The sequence below is a fragment of the Haemaphysalis longicornis genome, unplaced genomic scaffold, assembly GCF_048455015.1.
Source record: "Haemaphysalis longicornis isolate Haplotype H1 unplaced genomic scaffold, Haemaphysalis longicornis Haplotype H1 scaffold_2, whole genome shotgun sequence".
Classification (NCBI taxonomy): Eukaryota; Metazoa; Arthropoda; class Arachnida; order Ixodida; family Ixodidae; genus Haemaphysalis; species Haemaphysalis longicornis.
In genome coordinates, this window is record NW_027526295.1 from 51,860,804 (window position 1) to 51,883,839 (window position 23,036).

Here is a 23,036-nt window from a genome sequence, read left to right on the forward strand (position 1 = left end):
GATAGAGCAACACTGATAAACGGTTTACCAGAATTCATTTCTGGTCGGGCACATGTTGTTCTTGCTCTTTTTAACTCTGCTAAATATCCCCAAAGGCTGAAGCTTCTCAGTTTTGATAGGTCTTGCACAGATAAACGATGCAAAGTAAGATCCGCGCGAGTCTTTCCAATTGCTGATTGCTTCTTTCCAATTGCTGTTTGCTTCGCTTCTTTCCGATTGCTGTTTGCTTCGCTTCTTTCCGATTGCTGTTTGCTTCTTTCCGATTGCTGTTTGCTTCTTTCCGATTGCTGTTTGCTTCTTTCCGATTGCTGTTTGCTTCTTTCCGATTGCTGTTTGCTTCTTTCCGATTGCTGTTTGCTTCTTTCCGATTGCTGTTTGCTTTTTTACGATTGCTGTTTGCTCCTCGCAGTGGCCGCTACTTAGCTTACTTCGTCGGCATGTGGGATTAGACCATAGGCTTCTTTCTGCTGTTGAGGCCACGTGCGCTGGCTCGGTTCCCAGCCGCGGCGACCGCTTTTCTGATGGAGGCGGAAAGCTAAAACACCCGTGTTTTCGAGATTTCGCGGAACGTTAAAGATCCCCAGATTGTCAAAATTATTCCGGAGCTCTCCACTACGGCCTGCCTCATTACCTGTATAGCATCACAGCGTTGAACCCCACAGTCAATAAATGACTATAAGCTTCTGTGCGTCGATGCAGCTGACCTTTCTGCGCTGTTGTGTACAACCACGTGCAGGTGATGGGGAACATCCTTTACTACCGCTACATCAACCCGGGCATCGTGGCCCCGGACACCTTCGGCGTGGTGCAGATGGCTCCCGAACACCCGGTGACCAATCTGCAGCGTCGCAACCTGGGCCACATCGCCAAGATCCTGGGCTGCGCCTCGGCCGCCGTGCCTTTTAACCAGCCGCAGCACCCGTACCAGATGCGCCTCGACAGCCTCATAGATTCGTGCGGAAAGCTGCTGCACGGGTACGCAACGTTCTTACGGCAGTTCAACGAGCTGCACATTTGCACATCTGATGAATAGACATGTTTTCAACATAGTCTAGCAGCTACTAGAGTGGTGTGAACTGCTTGCTGAAGTGCCCTTGTCTCGTCTTGTGTTTAATGTCGTCTACCGTTAGCTCATATCCAGGAATGTATGGAACCAAAACCAAGCTATTCTCTTTCCAATATGCTTTTGATGCTGTGCGCCTTTCAACGCCAATTCATATCCGGTGTTTCAAACGCCCGCCTTCTCTGGTTCGTATTTTCGCCAGTTACACAGCACAATCTGAGATTCCGAATCTTCGCGATGAATGGCTGCTTTTGAACACATTGCATTGCGGTCCCTGCGACGTAGATTCTTCGCCGACGCGTGCGCTGTGCCGGAGCCCGAGGACTGGTTCGGCGTGGACAGCTACTCCGAGGCAACGCACATCACGCCCCCGACCATCACCCTTACGGCCATGGAGCTGCGCCTCACGCACCGGTACCTGCTCGAGTACAGGGACAGCATCGCCCCGGACCCAGAGGTACCGCTGTTATTTCCTGGGCCGCGCCATGTTGAATCGGCGTCCATAGGCAGTTGGACGTAAACTTCACGTAGTAGTCCCCCGGCACCCTCCAACACTATTTCGATGAATCCGGAACTTCCTAAAAACAAATTAAGCATTAAGCTTATGAGACTGCGGCTATCCCAATTTTTGTATAAAATGCTTAACTACAGTGAAACCTCAATATATCGAACAGCGCGGTGCCCGCGAAATAGTTCGATATAACCAGAATTCGATATATAAAATCACGTAAAAAACGCGTCATAAACTGGTACAAATCAATAAATGAACGAATTGTGCAGTAAATACTCAGTTGGTGCTTCAAAGTATTTATTCTTTTGGCTTAAAGTACTGCAGCAGGGTAGCCTGGCGTGTTATACACGACTTCCTCAATGTAGTCCAAACGTTCCACAAGCGACAGGCCGGTGCCTTGTATAGCGCTGCAGTAGCGGTGCGGTAGGGCCAAAACCGCTGAAGCCTCGGTCGAAGTCGGGAGCGAGACACTATCAACGCTTGCGGGTACAACCTCGGCAGCGTCTTCGTTTGTGCGCTCAGTAGTAACCTCCGCTAGGATTTCCGCATCCGTCAACTCCGCCGTCGTTCCGGTGCTGTCGTCACCGCCAACTAAGTCATCAATGCACATGCTTCGTGGCTCAGCACCAGCAAAGCGCTCCAGCTGGCCCCAGGTTTCTTCAAGCTTGCATTCTGCTTTTGCACCGTCCAATTCTGCTTCGGTGCAACCGATGCGCAGCAGTCGGGAACACCCATCGTGCCACCGCTATCCTCGAGGGTACTGCGGGATAGCTCGCCGCGTGTCAACAGAGCGCGAGCGGTCTAGGCAGTCTGGGGTGGCGGAGTTCGATATACCCATTTCATGTCCGTCCCAGTTCGAAATAAAAAAATTAAAAATGCATGTGATTTTCCGCGTGATATAGAAAGTGTTTGATATAGGCAATAATTCGATATAGCCGAGTTCGATACATCGAGGTTTGACTGTATATCATATTGACAGTATTTCGGATAATTGTAGGAAATAAAGCATATATAAACAGTTCTATTGTGCGGTGTATTTTTGATGTTTTAACGGAGTGATCAAACGCTAACGAAACAGCCTGGCCTCAATAAATAGAAGCTTCTTTCTATCCCAATTTCATTAGAAGTAGTTGTATTACAAAAGCTTGAGCACGTACGTACGATGCGGAAAGTGTCCTAACCTGAACATGATTACCTCTGGACTCACTGATTTTCCCTGAATACTTCTTAAAAACGCAGCGTGGAGGTATAGCTCTGCACACTTTCGGCCTTCTAGTCAAGTTTGCACGTAAAGTTCATAGATCACTCGCAATCACGAGTATGGGACGAACACTTGTCGTGAACAGCAACTCTCTGCCTGCCTCCTATTGAGGCGTATATGACCGAAAACACAAGCCACGACAGATCTCTGGTAGTATACGCACTTTTCGTCTTCAAATGCCCTGTTAAGATTTATTCCTCTGCTTAGAACTGCCCAGGAACAGGCGACGCCAAGCTATACGTTCAGTTTATCTCCTCGCGAACATACTGGTGAGCACGAGGTCGCGGGTTCGATTCCCGGCCGCGGCGGCCGCTTTTCTGATGGAGGCGAAAAGCAAAAACGCCCGTGTGTACGAGATTTCGGCGCACGATAAAGATCCCCAGGTGGTCAAAATTAATCCGGAGCCCTCCACTACGGCGCGCCTCATCGCCTGCGTTGCGTCGGCGCGTTAAACCCCAAAATCAATCAATCAAACATACTGGTGAGCTCGGTGGCCGTGGCCATCTCCACTCGACGAGCCCCCACTCCCCTGGAAAGCACGCCCCGAAATTAGCCCTGCTCATTAGCCTCCACTGCCTCCGCCTGGAACATCATAAGCTCATTCCACTCGTTAGCCGTCGCCAGGGCGACTTACTAGTTCATGACCCACGGGCTTAAAAACTATCGTGAACAAATGTGAAAGGTTTCATAAATACGTACAATTGTTTGAATAAATTTGAGGCGCTAAACAACGGGGACCAGAAGAAACACGTAGACAAAGACAAGGCGCCACTTCCAACTAAACTTTATTACTGAAAAACCCTAGGTTAAATGCACTGTTCTGACGTGATGAATACGTCACGCCAACGACGTGTGCGAACCTACACGTGTCCATCTAAGAGCTCCAGTTATGAGTGATAATGCGACCGACGGTGTACTGATGCATTTGTTTCCCGCCTTGTGAATGAAGTGCGCCTCCACAATCTCATCCTTGCCTATCTCTGACCCATTGTAGAAACGTAACCTGTTCAAAGAGCGGAGTGCAGTTCGTACCCTGCAGAGTGCACCTTTTGCAGTGCTCAGCCATGTGGCCCCCAGCGCTGTTCTTTACTGCCCAACAGTGCTCGCGCGCGCTGTCGCGGAAACATCTGTCTGTGGAAACATCTGTCTCAAGGGAATCTCGTAGACAACTCCCATGGTGCATTCTGTGTATAATTCGCCGTTCTTCTTGGAGCACGATTGCCGCTTCCTTTTCGTCATCACAGGGCAAACCTTCGCCAATTTGCAGAGGGCGCTAAACACCACATTGACGTTCTACATTTGAACAACTCTTGAGGTTATGTGAAATCCTGTGCCAATACGGGATAACGTGAACTTTGTGCATTCCTTCTCCATGGATGTTGTAGACTTGTATTACAGTGTTCCTTATTTTGGGTTCAGTGCCTTGAGAGACAAAATAGATGATTTCGGTGAATTCAAATTTAACGGAAAAACCGGTGTTAGTAGTGACAGTTTTTGGAACTTGTTCATTTTTACCTTCGGAGTACTGTTGTAGAATTTGAAGACAGGTTTTCTGCTACACGGCGTGGAGTTTGTATTGGTTCATCGCTAGCCCCCTTTTTTCTGATATTTATTTGTGTGCCTTTGATAGGTGCGTAAAGACGAAACTGGCAGATGCGCATTACATCACGATATTTTGATATGTGTATGACTATCTTGTTGTGGTTAATCAAGTGGCCGGAACAAGCTTGAATGATGTAGTAAATGGCGTCACTAAAACGTTTGTCAGATAGTCAAAATTGCTCAAGTTTCGTGGGAGCTGCCTAGCAATAACTGTCTGCGGCTCCTAGACTTGAGCCTGACTTTTCCGAACACGCACGTGTGTTGGCAATACAAGCCGCGCTCAAACAAGCAGTTGATTCCACTTGATAGCGCTCACTCGAAATTAATCAAAAGGGAAATGCATCAAGGCAGCCTTAAACAAGTCATGTGCGCACAAGGTACCACACGCATTTAATGAACAGATTGCCCGGCTGGGCAATGCGGGATTTTTTTCTACAGTTATTTCTGGCGTTTGCGAAGCACTTCTGCAAGAATTTAAATGAAAACCGAGGGAAGGTGACATGCAAAAGAAAATAAAGTTCACGTTATCCCGTATTGGCATAGGATTTCGCATAACCTCAAAAGAGTTGTTCAAATGTACGACGTCAACGTGGTGTTTAGCGCGCCCTGCAAATTGGCGAAGGTTTGCCCTGTGATGACGCAAAGGGAGCGGCAATCGTGCTCCAAGAAGCACGGCGAATTATACACAGAATGCACCATGGGGTCTACGAGACTCCCTTGAGTTGCAACAAGTGTTATATTGGCCAAACAGGCAGATGTTTCAACGACAGAGCGCGCGAGCACTGTTGGGCAGTAAAGAACAACGCTGGGGCCACATGGCTGAGCACTGCAAAAGGTGCACTCTGCACTGTACAAACTGGACCCCGCTCTTCAAACAGGCCACGTTTCTAAAATGGGTCAGAGATAGGGAAGAAATTGTGGAGGTGCACTTCAATCACAAGGCGGGAAACGAATGCATCAGTACACCGTCGGTCGCATTATCAATCAAAGAACTAGAGTTCTTTTACTGGCCCGTGCTCGGAGCTCTTCGATGTAGGCAGTTGCGAAACTCCGCCTCAAAAACAGCCGCACCCGAACCCCCCCACCACATCTGAATCGTACGTACGGTGGCGCCAGTGTGGCCACCGTACGCACTATCCAAAAAACACTAATTATTTTAACTGTAAATTTAACTTTAAACTTTATTTCAAAGGCGCATAATTTTTATTCTTGCACTTTCCTAAGTTATTTATTGTTTAAGTGAAGTTTTTTGTTGCAACAGTTTCTGCGCCTGCGCATGCCTCGGACAATTGACGCTTGCGCGGGCACTCCGGCACAACATAGGTCCGAACAGGAGTACTAAATTTTCAGATCTTGCTCGACCGACATCATAATGAATGCGCAAACTAATCTAGTAGCTGATCAAGTGGCTCTAAATAATCCTTGAGAGCTTGCGTAAAGACGCCACAGCGAAGTAACGTTTTTTGCCACCGGAAGAACGCAGATGACGCGCAGGAGACGACAATGCGGAGGTGACAACGCATCTTGTTGAACACACAGGCGCAAATTTTTACTTTTCTTAGTTAGAATGCATATAACACTTGCGTGGTTGAACCCGTTCGGCTTCTTCGGCACGAAAAATTTACGTAAGGACCCAAATATTTTTCTTCAGCCCGCCGGGCGGAGAACCAAGCACGGCCTCCGCGATCGGCTGCCGGCGGCGCGCCGTTGCTCCGGCCGTCCCATTCGGCGCGTCCCCCAGCAAAAAAATGTAATGCGGCTCACTCCGCAACGTGCCGCGAGGTGGCGGTGTTAGCCGATGGTTCGGCCGCTCGCACCGGCTCCTCTGAATGGGTTGGCGGAGATTGCGCGACTGGGTGTCTTCGCTGTCGTAATTCCTCTTGCCTCCCCTACGGCCGTTTTGTTTTGATGAAATAAGAGACTTGACAATGATTTTATGTAGTCAGCTTGTCTCAGCAGCTTAGAGAAACTTATTTAACTGAAGCAAAGGTGTGCCAGCGATCAACGAAAGGTTGACCATGTTTCAAGCGTGGAGCGAGCATACGGAGTGGTACGCAGTACTTTCTCGGATGTTATTTATAGAGTTATATAAATAGTTATTTGGGGTGATGAGAACAAGTTTGCAGTTGGCGTGTCATGTTGTTGCAACGGTCACCTACCAGGCCCCATCACGCAAGAAACTAACATACAGGGCACTGCAACGTGATTTGAAATTATAAGCATATATATGAAATTTTTTACCGCACTGAAATGTTTTCTGCTTGTGTCAGTCACACGCTTTGAGATCCTACATTTGTGAATAAAACTACTGCGTATAATAAAAAAAAAACAGTTTACTGCCGTTCTTCTGTGTGAAAGCTGACCAGCGGCCGGACCAGCAGGGTGCAATCGAAGAAGTGCATGAAACAAACATTGTTTGTAATTTGTGATTGAACGTATATTGTATACTCCTTAGTTAATGTTTTTAATGAAACTGGACAACCATATGAAGCTGTTCATTTTCCTCACGTAAATGTTCTCACAGCAGACGGGAATTCCAACTTCGGCTGTGAACTACTTAATGGTGAAAAGCAGATAAAACCTTGCGTAATGTTCGAGTCGTTTCCGCTAATACATTGTCATATTTGTTTCGCGATAGTTTCGATAAAACAAAAGTTACAGCCGTTTTTTGTATCCATACACTCTCCACAGGGCCATATATAGAGCAGACGGGACTTTCGTAACATTTATAACGTCAATGTGAACGAATTATGACAATTAAATGAAGCACAGCGTAATGATGCAACCGCCCTGGCGACCAATTTCTTTGATTTTTTAAAAACTGAGATAAGATCGACGTATACAGAGAAAACGCTCGCACTGACCCCCAACTCCATATTTTTTGCGTAATTGAGTATTTAATGATTCCGCACTGATTATGTAAAAAAAGCCATGCGGCCCCTGGACTCGCTTGTGCGCTATGGTAGGTAACTGTTTAGGGTGAACAGAAATTGCTAACATTCAAACCAAACATATAAAAGCTAAGTTACTTCTCAGATGGGACCTGAAATCAGTAACGAAAAGTTCGTGTATTTTAGGTATTCATTCCACTCACAGTGCTTATTGCGCTTCCCAGTAGGCATCGAGATACCTTTAAGAACGAAATAAAAACGGAGTACATCTAAGTTAAACTTATTTTTTGTTTGCTGCCGCTGAAAACAGAAACGTAATAGCGTAACGCAGATGTGCCACGGAGATTACGATGTCGCTCAGGAATTCCTCAACATAATTCACTTCCAGCGTTTTTGTCTCAATCGGTATTACGACCGATAAAGATTGATTCTAATGCCAGAAAAAACAGTGGTCACCCGTTGTCTCAAGTAAATAGCCTTGGCTGTACAGAACTGAATTAAGACCGTACGCCAGCATAAGAAATAACAATACCTGTTCATGATTTAAACATCATTTAAACGCGGGAAGGTTATCTACCGCGGTATTATCGGAAAGGCATAGTCGGTTCCGTGGAGCGTAGTGCGGGACAGCCCATGTGAAATAAACCGGTCTTGTCGCCACAGTAGCTGACATATGATAAAGGCATCACCAGGTGCTGTAATATTACTTTCCATTCCTAAAAGCAGCTATGGCCGTTTATTTTTGCCATACGGAGCGCAAAAGCTGTCAAAAGCCCTTTCGCGGACCGGCGCAGCACGGACGGCTGTTGCTTTCAACCATCGGCTCCGCGCTCCGCGGTGCGGCGGAAAGCGCCGCAACGGCCCCTTCGAAATTACGCTCTCTCCGGCCGAATGGGACGGCCGGAGCAACGGCGCGCCGCCGGCAGCCGATCGCGGAGGCCGTGAACCAAGTTGTATTGTTTATTTTGTCATCAATAGATGGCGCCACCGGACTGCGAGGGCGAATTTACGTGGTGTGCCAGGAGCAGCCGCAGCTGCATCGACTACGCGCTAGTGTCCCACACATTCTTTCCTCGATGGTCCCACATGTTGGCGCGACACGTCCAGCACGTCCACATCCATAAAGCGGGAGAGTTCAGCGCCAGCAGCGACCACAACCGCATAAAGGTCAGCTTCACCACATCTGCTGGGAGGGATTGCAAGGAACAGCGTGAGCCTTCCCGGCGGTTTCTTCCCGCTTCAGCGTACGAGGCTGTAGCGCAGGAATTCGAGCTGCGTGTACAAGCTACACAACCAAAGAGATACGAAAAATACGCGGGGGAAGTACGGTGCATCATGCACGCCTATGTGATTCGCTCCAACTCGCGAGAGGGGAGGGTGCGGCGGAAAGGATGGTGGGACAAGGAGGTGAGGGCGGCTCTGAATGCGCGTCGAGCAGCCAATCGCCAGCACCGGGCCGCGGTGACGGCAGCACTTTGCACAAGCCAGTGCCAAATGCTGTGGGAACAGTACTTAGCATGCAAGCGGACTATGCAGCAGGTCGTATAACGGAAAATAGCGGCTCACGATCTCGCCCAGCTGCAATCCATAACTGCTGCTGGGCGACAAGAGCCAGAAGTTTTGGGCGTATGTGGCAACACTTGACCGGAAACCCACTCTACCAGAGCTCCGGGAGGAAACAGGCGCGCCCGTCACGGATATCGTGGAACCCCTTGCCGCCCAATGCAACTGAAGAGCGAAGTTAAGAGTCCGCTCCACACTGCAGTATCGCGGACACTTACGAGTGCGACTGGCAGGTGTCTCGGCGCGCACTGAACCGCGCACTTGTCGGAATGAGCTCGAGCACGGCCCAGGGTCTCGATGCAATACCGGCGGGCTTGGTGAAAAGCCTAGGGAATGTGACCCGCGACACACTGGCCCTTATTTTGACCGCAATCATTGCCGGTGAGCCAGTTCCAGCCGACTGGCAGTGCGGCCGCGCGCGCCTCGTCCGCAAGAAAGGTGGGGTTGCTGGCAACATACGGGACTACCGACCCATCCCGGTGACCAGTGTAGTGTACCGCTTTACCCTTGTGGTGAAAATCTGGATGAGTGGGCGGAGTGCTCCGGGGCGCTGACGGAGCTACAGATTGGCTTCCGATCCAATCGCCGCCTGGAAGACAATCTATTTACCTTGAGCCAGACAATTGAACTGGCACGGAAGGAGTCACGGAGTCTCTTCGCGTGCTTCCTCGACGTCGCGAAAGCGTACGACATCGTCCATCATGAGCCGATGCTCAGCCGAATGTCGGCCCTGGGTGTGCCACAAACACTGGTGGACATCTTACGCCAGATGTACAGAACACCGTTGTGGCCTGTCTAGGTGATTCTCAATCGTAGTCGGTACCTGTACGGTGGGGTCTAAAGCAGGGCTGTCCGCTCCTCTCCCTGCTCTACATGCTGTATGTTTCTGGGCTGGAGCGAAGTCTGATCGACTCGGGACTAGGATTCCCGTTCCAGTTCCTGTACGAGGGACTACCACATATTTGGGTGGTACTCGGACTGGCTTTTGCGGATGATCGTGTGCTCCTGGCGGAAACCATCCCTGACATCCAGCGGCTCATCACCCTGAGTGCCACATATCTCTCCCTGTTGGCCTCTCCTTCAGCCCCAAGAAATCTGCGGTGCTCCAGTTCTCCAGAAGTCCAGGAGTAAACACCGTGCTCCTGCCGAACTGCGACACCATCCCCTGGGCGACCGTGTACCGGTACCTTGCGGTGATACTCTCCTCTTCGTCGGATCTACTGGGGGCTTACGAGGAACACCTTAGGCAGGCCTGCCGAAGAGCCAGTGCTGTGTTATGCCGAGGTAAATGTGGGGGTGCAACAGATACACCCTCGTTCGTGAGCTGTTGAAGGAGGGCCATGTCCCAGACCTTCGCCAACGCAGGGGTGTGGGTTTTCATCCAGCACCCGAGCGTGGCTGAAGCGTGGCCAGCGCGAGGTGGGACGCGTAGCGCTCGGCTGCCACGGTCGTGTGGCCGTTGAGGCCATCAAAGGTGACCTAGGATGGTCGTCTTTCGAGTCTCGAGTGGGAAGCAGCAAGCTGTTCTTCGAGGCTCAACTTCGGCACATGGACGATGAGCGGTGGGCGCGACGTGTCTTCCAGTACATGGGCTTTAAGAGCACCCAGACTGTGTGGACCTCACGAGTGCACACGTGGAGTCCAAAGTTCGGCTTTCTTGCAGAGCCGCTACGGACATCAGACGCCCAGAAGCTGAGCCACGTGGCGCGGAAACGTATACGCGAGGTGGAAACAGGCCAGTGGTGCTCGGCCATGCTTTCAAAGTCCACCCTGGAGCTGTATCGCTCCACGTCCACCCAAGCAGCGGAAACGCTGTACGACAACGACACTGGGAATGCACTGCTTTTCGAGGCCAGCGCGGGAGCACCCTCCTCTACCGTCAGCGCTTCGACTCATCCCCAGCGGTGCAAAGTGCCATCTGCCGAGCCTACGGGGAAGCACTACCCAGTGTGCTGTATTGTCGCCAACCGACCCAGAGGGCTCCACGCTACCACAAGCGTTGGGACTTCCTTCCTATAGATATAGTTTGAAGCGACGGCTAGGGTGCCAAAGTTGTGTCCACCCGATACAAAGGGGTATCCACATCATCATCATCCAAAACAGTGGACCAATCGTGGGTCCACTTTTTGATGCATGAGGCTTATGGGAAGTTTCGCAACTGCTATATCAATAACTCTGGCGGGTGCTGCGTCGCCATTTCTCAGAGCCCCCCTATAACTTTTCCCATGCCCTGCTGTTTGGTTTTCCTGGTGCGGGATCCCCGGCCCCCGATCTCCGCCTTCGGCAACTTCACCTTTTCGACGATTCTGACTAGCTCACCACGATTTTCTGTACCCCACGCGTTCCATAAAACAGATGTAAGAATTATTCCTATTATACAAACAATGGCAGGAGAAATAAGGAAACAGGTTAACGCGAAACACGCGTTCAGTGCACGGAACGATCCTCCCATAAGTATTTTGCATTGAACGTCGCGCTCTTCGTAGGACCCGCTGCATGGCCTCCTGTTGGGCCTGGGCCCCGAGCCGACCGTGGAAGACTTGGTGGGGGAGAGCGGGGGCGCCACTGCGGACGGCGCCGCGGAGGTGGCCGCGCTGTCCTCCGTGAAGATTTCGCTGTCCCTGTACGGCAAGTTCTCTTCCGAGCAGGAAGAAGACGCCCCCGAGACCGACCAGCTGCTCAGGGAGACCAAGCACATGGTCGTCGAACTGCTCCGGGTGAGGAGGGTGCTCTGCAGTAGTCGGATGCACTTTCCGGCGGTTCAGCTGGGGATTTTTTTTTTTATTTTTCCTTTTGTATGACGTTGAGGGGAATAACCAAATCACACGGTACACTCAAGCGTCGCGAGAGAATACAGGCGCGAAATTTCTAGATTGGAGAGAATACAGGCGCGAAATTTCTAGATTGGATTTAAACAAGGGTACAATGGAACAGAAAACTCGGTGTACAAAATAGTACAGTTACAAAACAACGGAACATAACAATAACAACCAAGCAACACAAAGCTAGCCACAAACTTAACAGGACATAGGCTCTACCCATACACCACAAGCAAATACTACCATGTTTTTGTTACACTCAACAAAAACAATTTTGCAAGTTCTTCGGCAAATTTTTCGGGTTTTGTGATGGGCGCTTGTCACTAATTGTTGAAGGGAGAAAGGAAAAGCGGAGTAGGTCAATACGGGAAAGTTCCGGGTGCACTTTGTTAGGGTGGTCGATACGCAGAGATGTGTTGTGGGGTTTTATTAGTGAGAAAGTAAAATGATTAGGGCTGTGTTAGTTCATGAAAGAATATAAGCCGTGAAATTTTGCTCCTTCCTTCTAGGAGTTGGAGACCGTGTGAATGTAATGCTTGAACATTAACAGAGCTAGGCTCTGCATGGCTGTATCCCATCATGTTTTATGCACAAGTTTAAAACGCTGTAGTTCAGGCAGCTCAGGGGCAAAATGACCTCGCAAAAATTAAGCCTGGAAGCGATACGGGCTAGTGACCCAAAGCCATGTATGACTCGCACAGCAAGGCCTTGCAGCTGTGGGCTTGTTTTCTGGAATGGCTTATGATGCGACAGATTAACAATCACCTCATCGCCAAGCGCGAACAAAAAGAATCGCCAGCAATAACGGTGTCGCATTGAAGGAGTAAGTTCTCATTTCCTAGTATATTCCCCTGCGTGTTGTGGTCAATGTTATTAGTGATGAAAATTCGCTGCTGACACCACTTTTTCATTGTGTGCTGTGAAAGCTACGTGCGCCCTTCTGTCGTCTCAGGTATTTCAGCACGTGACGACGATTCAGGAACTTTTCACCGCGAAAGTCAGCCCGGACCTGGATCGGGACTTCCTCGAAATGCAGACTTCTGTCCGTAGCCCTAAAACATCCACAGCCAGTCTTCTGGGACGCCGAAAGTACGGCTCCCTCGAGGCCTTCCGCAAGGCGCTACAGAAGAACCTGCGCATGCTCGAGGACCGCGGCCTTGCTTCTTCCGAGGACGACTACCAGGTATACGAGGTCTTTCCGAATCTCTGGCACAGCTGTCTTTAACCTGCAATTCAACAAACTTTGTTGTCTTCATCTCATAATATTGTATAACATTTTGCCTCGATAACGTGTACCATATATCCGAGGAATATGCTGCCTTATACTGAGTTAGCGATTGGTTGCTGAAACATGGTATGTATGATAACTTATACACGTAAAGTACATGTGTGGTTGCCTGTACGTGCAAGCTGCAAAAAGGAATCGAACCTTCAAATTCTTCGGTGAGCACTATACACTGGTAGGCACGGGCGTCCGCAGAACTTTATTCAAAGTGGCAGGGTGCACACATCGGTGTTGCCGAATAGGCAGCCCCATTTCATTCCATCCCAACTTCGTTCCGAGGAATCATTGATTGACTGTAGGGTTTTACGCGCCACGGAACGCAGGCGATGAGGCGCGCGGATTAATGAGGGCTACGGATTAATTTTGGTCACCTGGGGATCTTTAACGTGCGCCGAAATCTCGTACACACGGGCGTTTTTGCTTTTCACCTCCATCAGAAAAGCAGCCGCCGCGGCCGGGAGTCAAACCCGCGACCTCGTGATCACCAGCGCAACGCCTTAGCCACTGAGCCACCGCGGCGGGTGTTCCGAGGAATCAGACCTTTCCTCAATTCCTTTCAATTTGACGGAGTACGAATCCCTAGGGGGGGGGGGAGGGGGGGTAAACGAGGTGGTACGTATTTTTCCCGCCTTACAATCTGGAGTTCTACCGGCTTACCTCCAGCCCCTCCTACACATGTCCCAATCTCTGGTGCTACCCACATGCGCTGTTGCCGCGAGGCGGCCATTTTGAAATGGCGCGAGTAGGACGGTATACTCGGGCACACGTTAAGAACGGCAATAACTCATGTACGGTATCACTACGCCAAACTGACGGACCCGGATGTCAACGGGTGCGCGCCTTTTAAAAGGAGGTTGCTATGAATGCGTGATATCGCGTGCCTTTTCTCACGTAATTTATTTGTCATCACTGCAGTAGTTTACGAGCATATTAAGTCCACAAAATCACGGAAATGGAAAGTTATTGCACGTAAGGTGCATGCAAATTCAACAGGTTCAAGAGCTGGTTTGGCTGTAGGTATCATCTGAAAATCGTTGCAGCTCGCCTCAAAATCCAGCCCATTCTGTTCCCATTCCCATTCCATTCGGGGCAAGGGGCGCCTAATTTAATTCCTATTTCACTCTTTCAAGCGATGTGGCTATTCCATTCCCATTTCGTTACACGGTCGAGAAAAGGTGGAAGGAATCCGCAGTAATTCCAATTCCGGAGTGTTGACTCCGTATCACTGGCACACATTCATAGGTAGGTCGCCAGGGGGCGGGCGAATGTAATTGGGGCAACGATTGAAGATACACGATGACCATAATTTTTATATGAATAAGTACATTCATCATCAAAACTTCAAAACTTCATCAATATGCAAAAAAATGGGGCAGCTACGCACTAGTGACGCAAAGACGGAACAAGCAAACAAGCTATTCTCGGTTCGGCTAAGTTTATGCGTGGGAGATTAGGGACTCGGTCAAGTTTTCTGCGTGGTGTCGTTGCTAGCCCCAGAACAGCACAGTTTGCATGCACCTTACTTGCGGTAACTTCGTATTTTCTAGGGATGTGTTATAGGTCTGCAGGGAAAAATGTAGGGGCAGTATGACTGAAGGCCTTGACCAATGAGGATTTTGGTACATTTGTGTCCCGTTGAAGGTGACTGCGATGAAGCCATGGGAGGACGTGAGACACTGCCTTCAAGCCATGTGCGCTACCTGCTTACCTGTGACCGTCTTTTTGCGCCAGGGTCAAAACCAAAGAAATGTATAAAAAACAAGCGCTACAGTTTACTTCAAAACCGTACGCTGCGGGCTCATGGCATGCACTGTTTACAGCCTTGCATGAGCCTCAGGGATACACGCAGAAAAATGTCCTGAAGAAACACAGTGGTTTTTTTTAAATAAAATTTTATCAATAAGCAAAAAAAATCTTGGGGCAGCTACGCACTAATGACGCAAAGGCAGAGCAAACAAGCTTATTCTCGGTTCGGCTGAGTTTATATAAGGGTGGGAAATTAGGGACTCGGTCAAGTTTTCTGGGTGGTGTCGTTGCTTCCCCCCCGAGCAGCAATTTTACCTTCAACTCGCTCACGTTTCGCCACTGCTTCACCGGCCCGATATTCGAGATTGGACTAAAGTCGCCACATCCCTTCTTTTCTGTCGCTCTATTTGTCTTCCCCATAGACCGCGCTATTCTGTCGCCGCGGCGGTGGAGCGGGCCTTCTTTGTACTTCTTAGTCGTTTTTTATTCATCTACAGCAGTCTTAGATTGGAATAAAAATAAGAAACAAACTCGTTCAACAACGGAGCTGCTTTTATTCCCCCGTGGGTTCGTCATGTCTCAGCTCCGCATCTGCACATGCGGGGCCTCCGTACGGCGCAGTTTATTATCTCTATGGTACGGCGCATCGAGGCAAAGCTACTGTGAAGCGGCGCCTGAGCGTGCGATGCTCGGTGAAGGTGAGTTCACGACGCTCGCATTCTGGTGATCATCACACAACACAAAAGCTCGCCTAAATGCAACTGCCGTCAGTGTTCCTTTAAATAGCCCCTGCAGACACCTTGCGTTTATCTGGGGGAAATTCGTGATTACGAGGGGGTGGGCAGTTTTAACCACCCTTGCCCCCCTCAGGACGCACATGTTGGGATTTGAAGCATGCGTTTTGCACGCATACTGCAAAGTCATTCGGGGTACTGCGTCACCGCAAAATTGTGGATGGGAGAGATAGCGTCCCTCACAGCACTCATTCGGTCGTGCAACGGCGTTCACTCGCAGGACGTGATGAACGGCATCGCGGGCGACATCCTGCAGCAGCGCAACCGCCGCGTCAACCGCCAGAGGGAGCTGGCCCAGCTGGCGGCGACGAAGCGCAAGCTCGACGCCAAGACCCGCCACTATGAGGAAACGGTGGACTACTACAGGCGCTACGTGCAGGCCTGCCTGGCCAACCTGGCGTCCACAAGCAAGTCGCGCCGGAAGTCGCTTTCGGCGGGACAACCGCAGCTGCTACTCGTGGGTGATGTCGCCCGCCACAGGCCACTCAAGTGAGTCGTCGTTGGATCGCTTTGCCGTGCCGCCATTCGCAGCCTTGCGCACTGGAGGAAAAATACTTTTCCCCTCCATGCCTGCGACTAATATAAAAGTTATCAGCAGGTCTCACGAGAGAAGATACTGTGTGAGTGCAGACAGTGCAAAGTTGGAAGAAGACGGTAAAGTCGACCTAAGACAGATTTTCGGAGCCCTGTATTCACATAATTTAATTGGCATTAAGGCAAGTGTATGGAAACACTCAGAGCCCCTGAAGCGTGACGTAAAGGTAAAACACTGCTGCCTTCAGTTACCAAGCTTGCAAGACCGGAAGTATATTATTTTGGCGTAGATTTTAAGGGACACTGAAGTGATTTGTAAACATTGCGGGAATAATTGCACTGATGGTATAGTCTGGAGTCTCTAGGTTATGTTTTGACCACTCTAGCTGCGTGTACGAGAATTTATTCAGTGGAAAAATCAATTCTAAAATGCTATCCGCCTCTCTGCATACTCCTCGAGATTTCCTATGACGTATCGTATGTCCCTCAATCGAGATGGCGTGGCCTGACTGCGCTGCTGCACGGCTCGCCGTCCCTCCGACACAGCAAGTCGGCACCGCGTTTAGTCGGCCGGTCGCCGGCGGGTCGTCGCAATTTGTTCCTCAGTTGAGACTAAGGCACAAGATTTGTGCCTGGGATAATGTGCTTTTAATTAATTTGTAGACTGTATCAAGCTCAAGTCCAACTAGCTCCACACGAGCGCACCTGTGACGCTTCGCTGCCTTGTACGCTCCGGAAGTATAGTCAGCGAATTTAATTTAGGTAATAAGGAATTAAAATCAAGCGGAACGTTTTTCGCACAGCGGGAACCCAAGGTACGGGAAGCACGTTTTTCCGCTGGGTGAACTGGCATAGCGGTCAGCAACACGACCCAACTTTTGCTATCGTTTTTCTGCCTAAGCAATGCATTCGCTGGAGATGAGGCACTTGTGGGAATTTAGGGGACGCCTACTAAACGTCCGTTATTCAAAAAAAGTCGTCTAAGCTGCTTGGAGTGCTAAAACTGAATAAAAATATAAGCAGGCTATGCCAAGAAATCGTGCACCCCCTTCGTCCAACGACGACGATGGTCGAAGGCGAAGCGTTCTCATGACGGACTCTTTGTTTGCCGTCTTTACCAAACCGCTTTGACCATGTCGATATGGAGCAGTCGGATTGACGCCGGCTTCATGGCGCAAGGGACCCAGGTTTGATTCAGGCCACTGGAACCCTTTTTAAAAGCAAAGCTTTCTAAATCTACCAGCCAAGGATTCCTTCGTGGCGTGCGGGACAAGAAACTCCGAACGCGGATGGCGAGGGGGAGGGCGGTTTTTATTCCTGGAGCACGGTGTAGATGGCGCGGCGATAGGGCGCTATTACTCAGCGTTCCCCCCGCGCAGCTGCCTGCTCGCACCGGCGGGCTCGTTGGAGGGACGGCTTTGTTGTCTGCTTTAGCGACGGTTGTTTTTCGCCTGTTTTGGCGCAGCATCGCGTCCATTGCGCCCTTCCTTCACACGGCTTGATTAATTTGTTCGACAGCACCTCCTGGGTATCCCGCACCCGACCGACGGAGTTAAGTGGTCGTATGGCAAAGATACGTCAAGGGTTGGTTTGCAGGGCGGTAAAACAATGTAGAGACCATATACAAACATCTGACCGGTAAGGAAACGCTACCTTTTGCGCACTTCTTGCCAGGAATGGGACTCCGTTCTGTAAATTGGTGTACATCAATTCGGTTGTGTTTTAACAAGTATATAAAAAACGAAAGTAGCAACTGGTTCTGATAAATGGCGATTATAAAAGTTCCCTCCGCTTTCTCGCCATTCTCAAACTTACTAAACTAAAATTACTAGTTTAAATCGGTATAAATGGGAATCCCTAAGCTCTCATGCCGAATTGTTTCGGTGTATGCGCTTGTGTCGCATGGTGGTGTAGGCCCAAGCTAGCACATCAGGATTGCTAGGTTCCGCTGTGTCGCCCTTCCAAACACGCTCCTCTCCGTTTTCTTTCTTCGGACTCACGGCCGGGCTACAGCGACGGCGTCCGCCGCTCTAGCCCGGCCGTGGCTGACGCTGCTGCTACGTTCGGGACGTCGCCCCCGCGAATTCCAGGTAACGGCTGGCAGAATCTCTGGTTTCTCTTAGCCACGTTTGTGAATTCAAGTGACCTCGCATGGGCAATTGTTGTGGGTGTCGTTTAAAGCTTTACTTTACAACCACCTGCACAGCGTGTATCGGAGCCAATTTTTTTAACTTCACCCGGAATCATTCCTCATCACCGTCAGAGAAAGTTGTCAGACGCATCAGTGAGAACACTAAAGCTCTCCTTTAATATATTCTCTATTTCCGTTCTCGATAGCGCCGGCTTATGGCCGAGTGCTCTGGAGGATTACATGCATTGTTTTGGAAGGCGCATGTTCGAAACCCCGTTACCGCATGTTTTTTTAAGTTCGTGTAGTTATTTTCGGGTAGTAAATTTTATACTGAATTTACAATTTCTGGGCTGTAATTTTTATTGCTCCACGAGCGAGTTCGTTGAAGGCATGCAGACTGACACTGACGCGCTGGCCAGTTTCCGGTGGCGTGTTGTTGCCATAAGCACCGACTGCTTGCGGGCACAGTGCCGAATCAGCCGACCCTTGGCCTGCTGCGAACACTTCTCTTACGTCACAGGCACGAGCCAGGCAAGCTTCAAGGGCGGGTGCAAAGCGCATCATATTTTAGCGTCTCCGGTGACGCGGAGGGCGTTCATCCACTGCGTTCGCCTCAGCGATTACAAGCTGTGCTGGCAGGCTTATCTGGGGTCCTATGATCGACTGCATAAAATTAGTGAATTCCCCATGCTTTTTCCGGCAAGTGTTCCCGGCAACTGGTTGTGCTACGTCACGCCTTCTCAGGCACTCACGGAGAGGGCGTGACATACAAGCCGTATTGCTGCTGAATAGCAAAGACAGGTCTACATTGTCACGTGCGGTGAATTTAGTCTGGTTTTTTATTGCCTACCAAGAATTGTGCGTTTTCAATAAGGCACGCTTTAGTACTAAAGGCAGTTAACGTCATGAAACGCCAAAATGACGAAAGCACACACAACCGCTTTGTCAGCCGGAACCACGTGACCAAAGTTAAAAGCCAATTAGAAAAGACTTCTGCAAAGTTCTAGTTCACGGTGAATTTAGTGCGCATTTTACAGCCGACAACACGGCAGAAGCATGGTATGCTGATTACGGAGATATCGGGATTCCCAGCAAACGACAACGTCGGATGCCAAGCGTGTTTCTCGGAACCGAAACAGAAGCTGGTTTTAATTCTAATATTGAACATCGTCCAATCAACCTCTCATCTCATATGCGCGTCACTGCTGTTAGTTTGCAGCTTCCAATAAATGCTGCTTTATCAACCGGATAAATGATAAGTCTACGCAATGCAAACAAAGGAGTTTGGCAAATTAAGTTCAGTGTTCCTTTAAGGTAATGAGGCGCGATGGTTTTTATTTGTTTTTTTTACTTCATTTGCGCGGCTGCGAGCAGCACTGCAGCCCTAAGATGTTGTTGGGTCTTTCACCTTCGTGGTTCGCTATTTTTGCAGTTATGCCTTTCGCTCTCCCTCTCCCTCTATCGCGGTCTCTCTCAGTGAGAGTTTCTTCCATTCGCCACTCAGCGGGGTTTAACACAGCAGTCGGATCCAGAGTGACCCCTTGTTGACATGCCAAAAAAGAGGTGGCGGGCACTGCTGTCTTGCTAGTGCTGTTTTGTGGGGCGCTTGTTGTTTTTGTTATTGTGGCGAAAAACTTGTATTCACCACTTTAACGGGTGTTGAAGAGTCGCATGTGGTCTCATTCAATCTGTAGGTTTCTACCAACTACAGCGCACCCATAGTCCAGATAACCCAGGCCCCTTAATGTTCATTTTTAATTTGTTTCTCATTCGGTGACGTTTCCACGACTTTCTCAACGACCAGGTCCCGGAGCACGCTCAAGTACACGGGTGCAAGGCTGCACGAGAAGGGCATCTTGCTCGAAGTGTCCGGCCTCGAGACGGGTCAGCTGAAGAACGTCAGCTTCGAGATCGCCCCCGCGGAGCGCGCGGGCGTGTTCAGAGTGCGCGCAACGTTCCTGGGCGTCAGCGCCGAAGAGGTCACCATTGACATCCAGGACCTTCTGCAGCGCCAGTACGATGGCGTCGCGGTCACCGAGCTCTCGGAGCGGGCGCGGGTCAACAACAATCTGCTGCTCTTCTTCCTGAACAAGAAGTTCTACGGGAAGTAGGATCCCAGCTGCCCCTGCTTCGCCAACGTGATGCGGGCAATTGTTCACGACACGAGAGGACCTATGGGTTGAAGCCTCCTTGGAAGCATTTTCAGGCGGCTCAGGCAGTACGAGCCCGCCAAAATTTTGCTAGACAGTTGGTCTTCTAGCTAGTCATCTTCAATTTGGTCGCCGTTCGTGCCTCGAATAGCACTTTAGTTCTGCCATAAGCCTGAGGGCGGATTCTTTATGCGTGCTTGTGTTGTTTTTGGCGTTAGGTTTAGTGCGAGTGTGCGATGTGCGGACACTGGTGTCAGCACGACCTTTTATTTTATTGACAACTACCAACCTTAGGCTTTTTTGTTTAAGCTGCTCGGCATTGTTTTGCTTATGACCACGCCCACGTGAGTTCACGTGCGTGCCACAGCGACTGAAATCAAGGGTTTCAGTCTGTTTTGTATTCCGCCATTAAAAGATAAAAACCATGTTTCGACTGCGTCTTCATCGCCGCACGCCGGGCGACGCTCGCAGACACATTGCCCAGCATTCCTTCCACGCAGTGCAGACAGCTGTGGGAAGTTGCTGCTTAAGTGCTTCTCTCTGCCGCCGTCATTTCCCGCACAGTCGCTGCCCCATGCCAGCGTCATCGTACCTGTGGCGGCAGGCGGAGAAATAGGTCCGCATGTCTGCACTGCGTGTGTGCCGACAAATGAAGAAAAGCCTTTCCTCCATGAAAAAAGCTTATAAGAGACCCTGACGTCCCTTCTACTGAAATCTGAACATGAAATTTTTGGAGGTCACCCCCTTTCTTTTGCGTGTGCTTTGTGCTCACACGCTGCCTTCTCCGCCATCGCTCACTCCTGTGTCATCTGCTTCATACCTCTTGACGACCATTGACTATCGCTGGGCCGCACTTAGAATATTATATAGAACACAAGTTTTACCAGAGAGGTCGTGTATTCGTTGGTCTCCTGTAAGGTAGCGGCAAACAATAGCACTTCCATTTGTTGACCGGCGTAGTGTGGGCTTACAAACCTGCCCTCGGCGGAATAAACTGGACCCAGATAAAGATAGGCACGCGTCGCCACAACGGGTCGTGCGACATTTCGCCTTCAAGAATTCCGCATATGGGACCGCATTGGCAAACACCTCGACAAAACACCTCTAGCAAACACCTCGACAAAAAAATTGCCGCATCCGTCGTCCCCAATGTCAGTGTTTTTAACCCCACAATGAAGGGAACACCATTTGATATCATTGCCCAGGCGGCGTGCCGTAACTGGGCTGAGACCAAAGAGAATGTACAGACATGGACAACTGAAATGGAAAATATGAATCAAAACACAGAAATAGCGCCGTTTCTTTTGATGAAAGTCAAACTTTACATGCAAGTAACAATAGTTAGGAAGTTTGAAAACCGTACCTCAATACAGTCTGTATGTGGTCTATGTGGTAATTTGTGTTACGGTGTGTTCTAAAGTTCACGTTTGGTTTGTCCATACCTGTACGTGTCATTTTTGTTTCACTTGTCACTCGTGAGCGTAGTTCTCGCGGCGCTTGTGGTATTTCGGTGTAGTGCCATTTCATGGTTTTAAAACTTCGTGGATGCGCGTTTGTCCTACTTCCGTGTTCTTGCAGCATCTGTAGGCCCAGTGATGTACTTTCGCCTAGTGTGACACACGTGACAAGCACCGTCGTAGATTGCGAGCCCCGCTGATAAAAGAACGGACTTCGGTTCGTGCTGTTCGAGACAGAACAACGAATAGAAGATAAAGAAAAGGATGCGGAAATTGCGCCTAGGCATTGCGAAGGCGAGAAAATTGAATTGCACTCAACAAACCCCGATTCAATTAATCCCGACCGGAGCGAGAAGAGAGGACAAGAGTGCGAGGGGTGGGAGCGTAGAGTGGAAAGGAACGTAGCAGGAGTTTTAGACGACTACAGTCTTTCGACGATATTTGTAGTGAAGCAAGCAGATAAAGATATAAGGCTTTCGCATCAGAATAAAACATAAAAATCGAACAGTCAGAATGATACCAGGGAAGCTTATTTTCCTACGTCAGGGCATGTTTGATTTTGTACATACCAATCACCACCGTAGGTATTAAAATAATTGTAAAGGTATAACGCGGAAAGCTCCACTTAAGCTCTAAGCCACGCCGTAGTGGAGGACTCCGGATCAATTTTGACATCCCAGAGATCTGATTGGTCTGTGACTGCAAACATAAAACCAAGCGGTGACACCAATCCGTGCGAGCAACAAGGCTAAAGGGCTCCCGCGAATCCCGTATTGTTTAAGCTTTATCGTGAGAATGTCATGGTCTATTAAGTCAAAGGCCTTACTAAAATCTAAAAAAAGACCTACTGTATATAAATTTTGTTTAATGTTTCCAAGGATGTTTTCTTTTAAAGTTAATAAAGCCAATTCTGTGGATTTTCCCGCTCGGAAGCCAAATTGAGACTCAGTAAGCACATTTTTTGCGTCGAAGAAATTTGTTAATCGTGAACATATAATTTTTTCTAACCCTTTAGAAAAAACAGGTAAAACAGAAATCGGTCTATAGTTCGATGGATTGTTCTTGTCTCCCCCTTTGTAAATCACTGATACCCTTGCTTTTTTCATGGCATCGGGAAAAATTCCGTGCTCAATCGCCAAGTTAAAAATATGAGCAAGTGGGGAGGCGATGATAAGGCAAAACATACTTAACTGGTTCAATTTGAATGTTGTCAATATCCAGTGCCTTAC

The 23,036-nt window shown here is 49.4% G+C and overlaps 1 protein-coding gene across 1 annotated transcript in view; it reads left to right on the forward strand.

The window, feature by feature from the left end:
- LOC144168883 (ras GTPase-activating-like protein IQGAP1) overlaps positions 1-22,985 on the forward strand; it is a 41,728-nt gene extending 18,743 nt beyond the window's left edge. The window contains exons 10-15 of the mRNA XM_077697878.1: positions 737-975; positions 1,349-1,520; positions 11,378-11,608; positions 12,663-12,893; positions 15,756-16,024; positions 20,005-22,985. Of these exons, the coding sequence (XP_077554004.1) occupies positions 737-975; positions 1,349-1,520; positions 11,378-11,608; positions 12,663-12,893; positions 15,756-16,024; positions 20,005-20,311 (1,449 nt within the window). The 3' untranslated portion in view covers positions 20,312-22,985. The remainder of the gene's footprint in view (positions 1-736; positions 976-1,348; positions 1,521-11,377; positions 11,609-12,662; positions 12,894-15,755; positions 16,025-20,004) is intronic.
- The last annotated feature ends 51 nt before the right edge of the window (positions 22,986-23,036 follow it).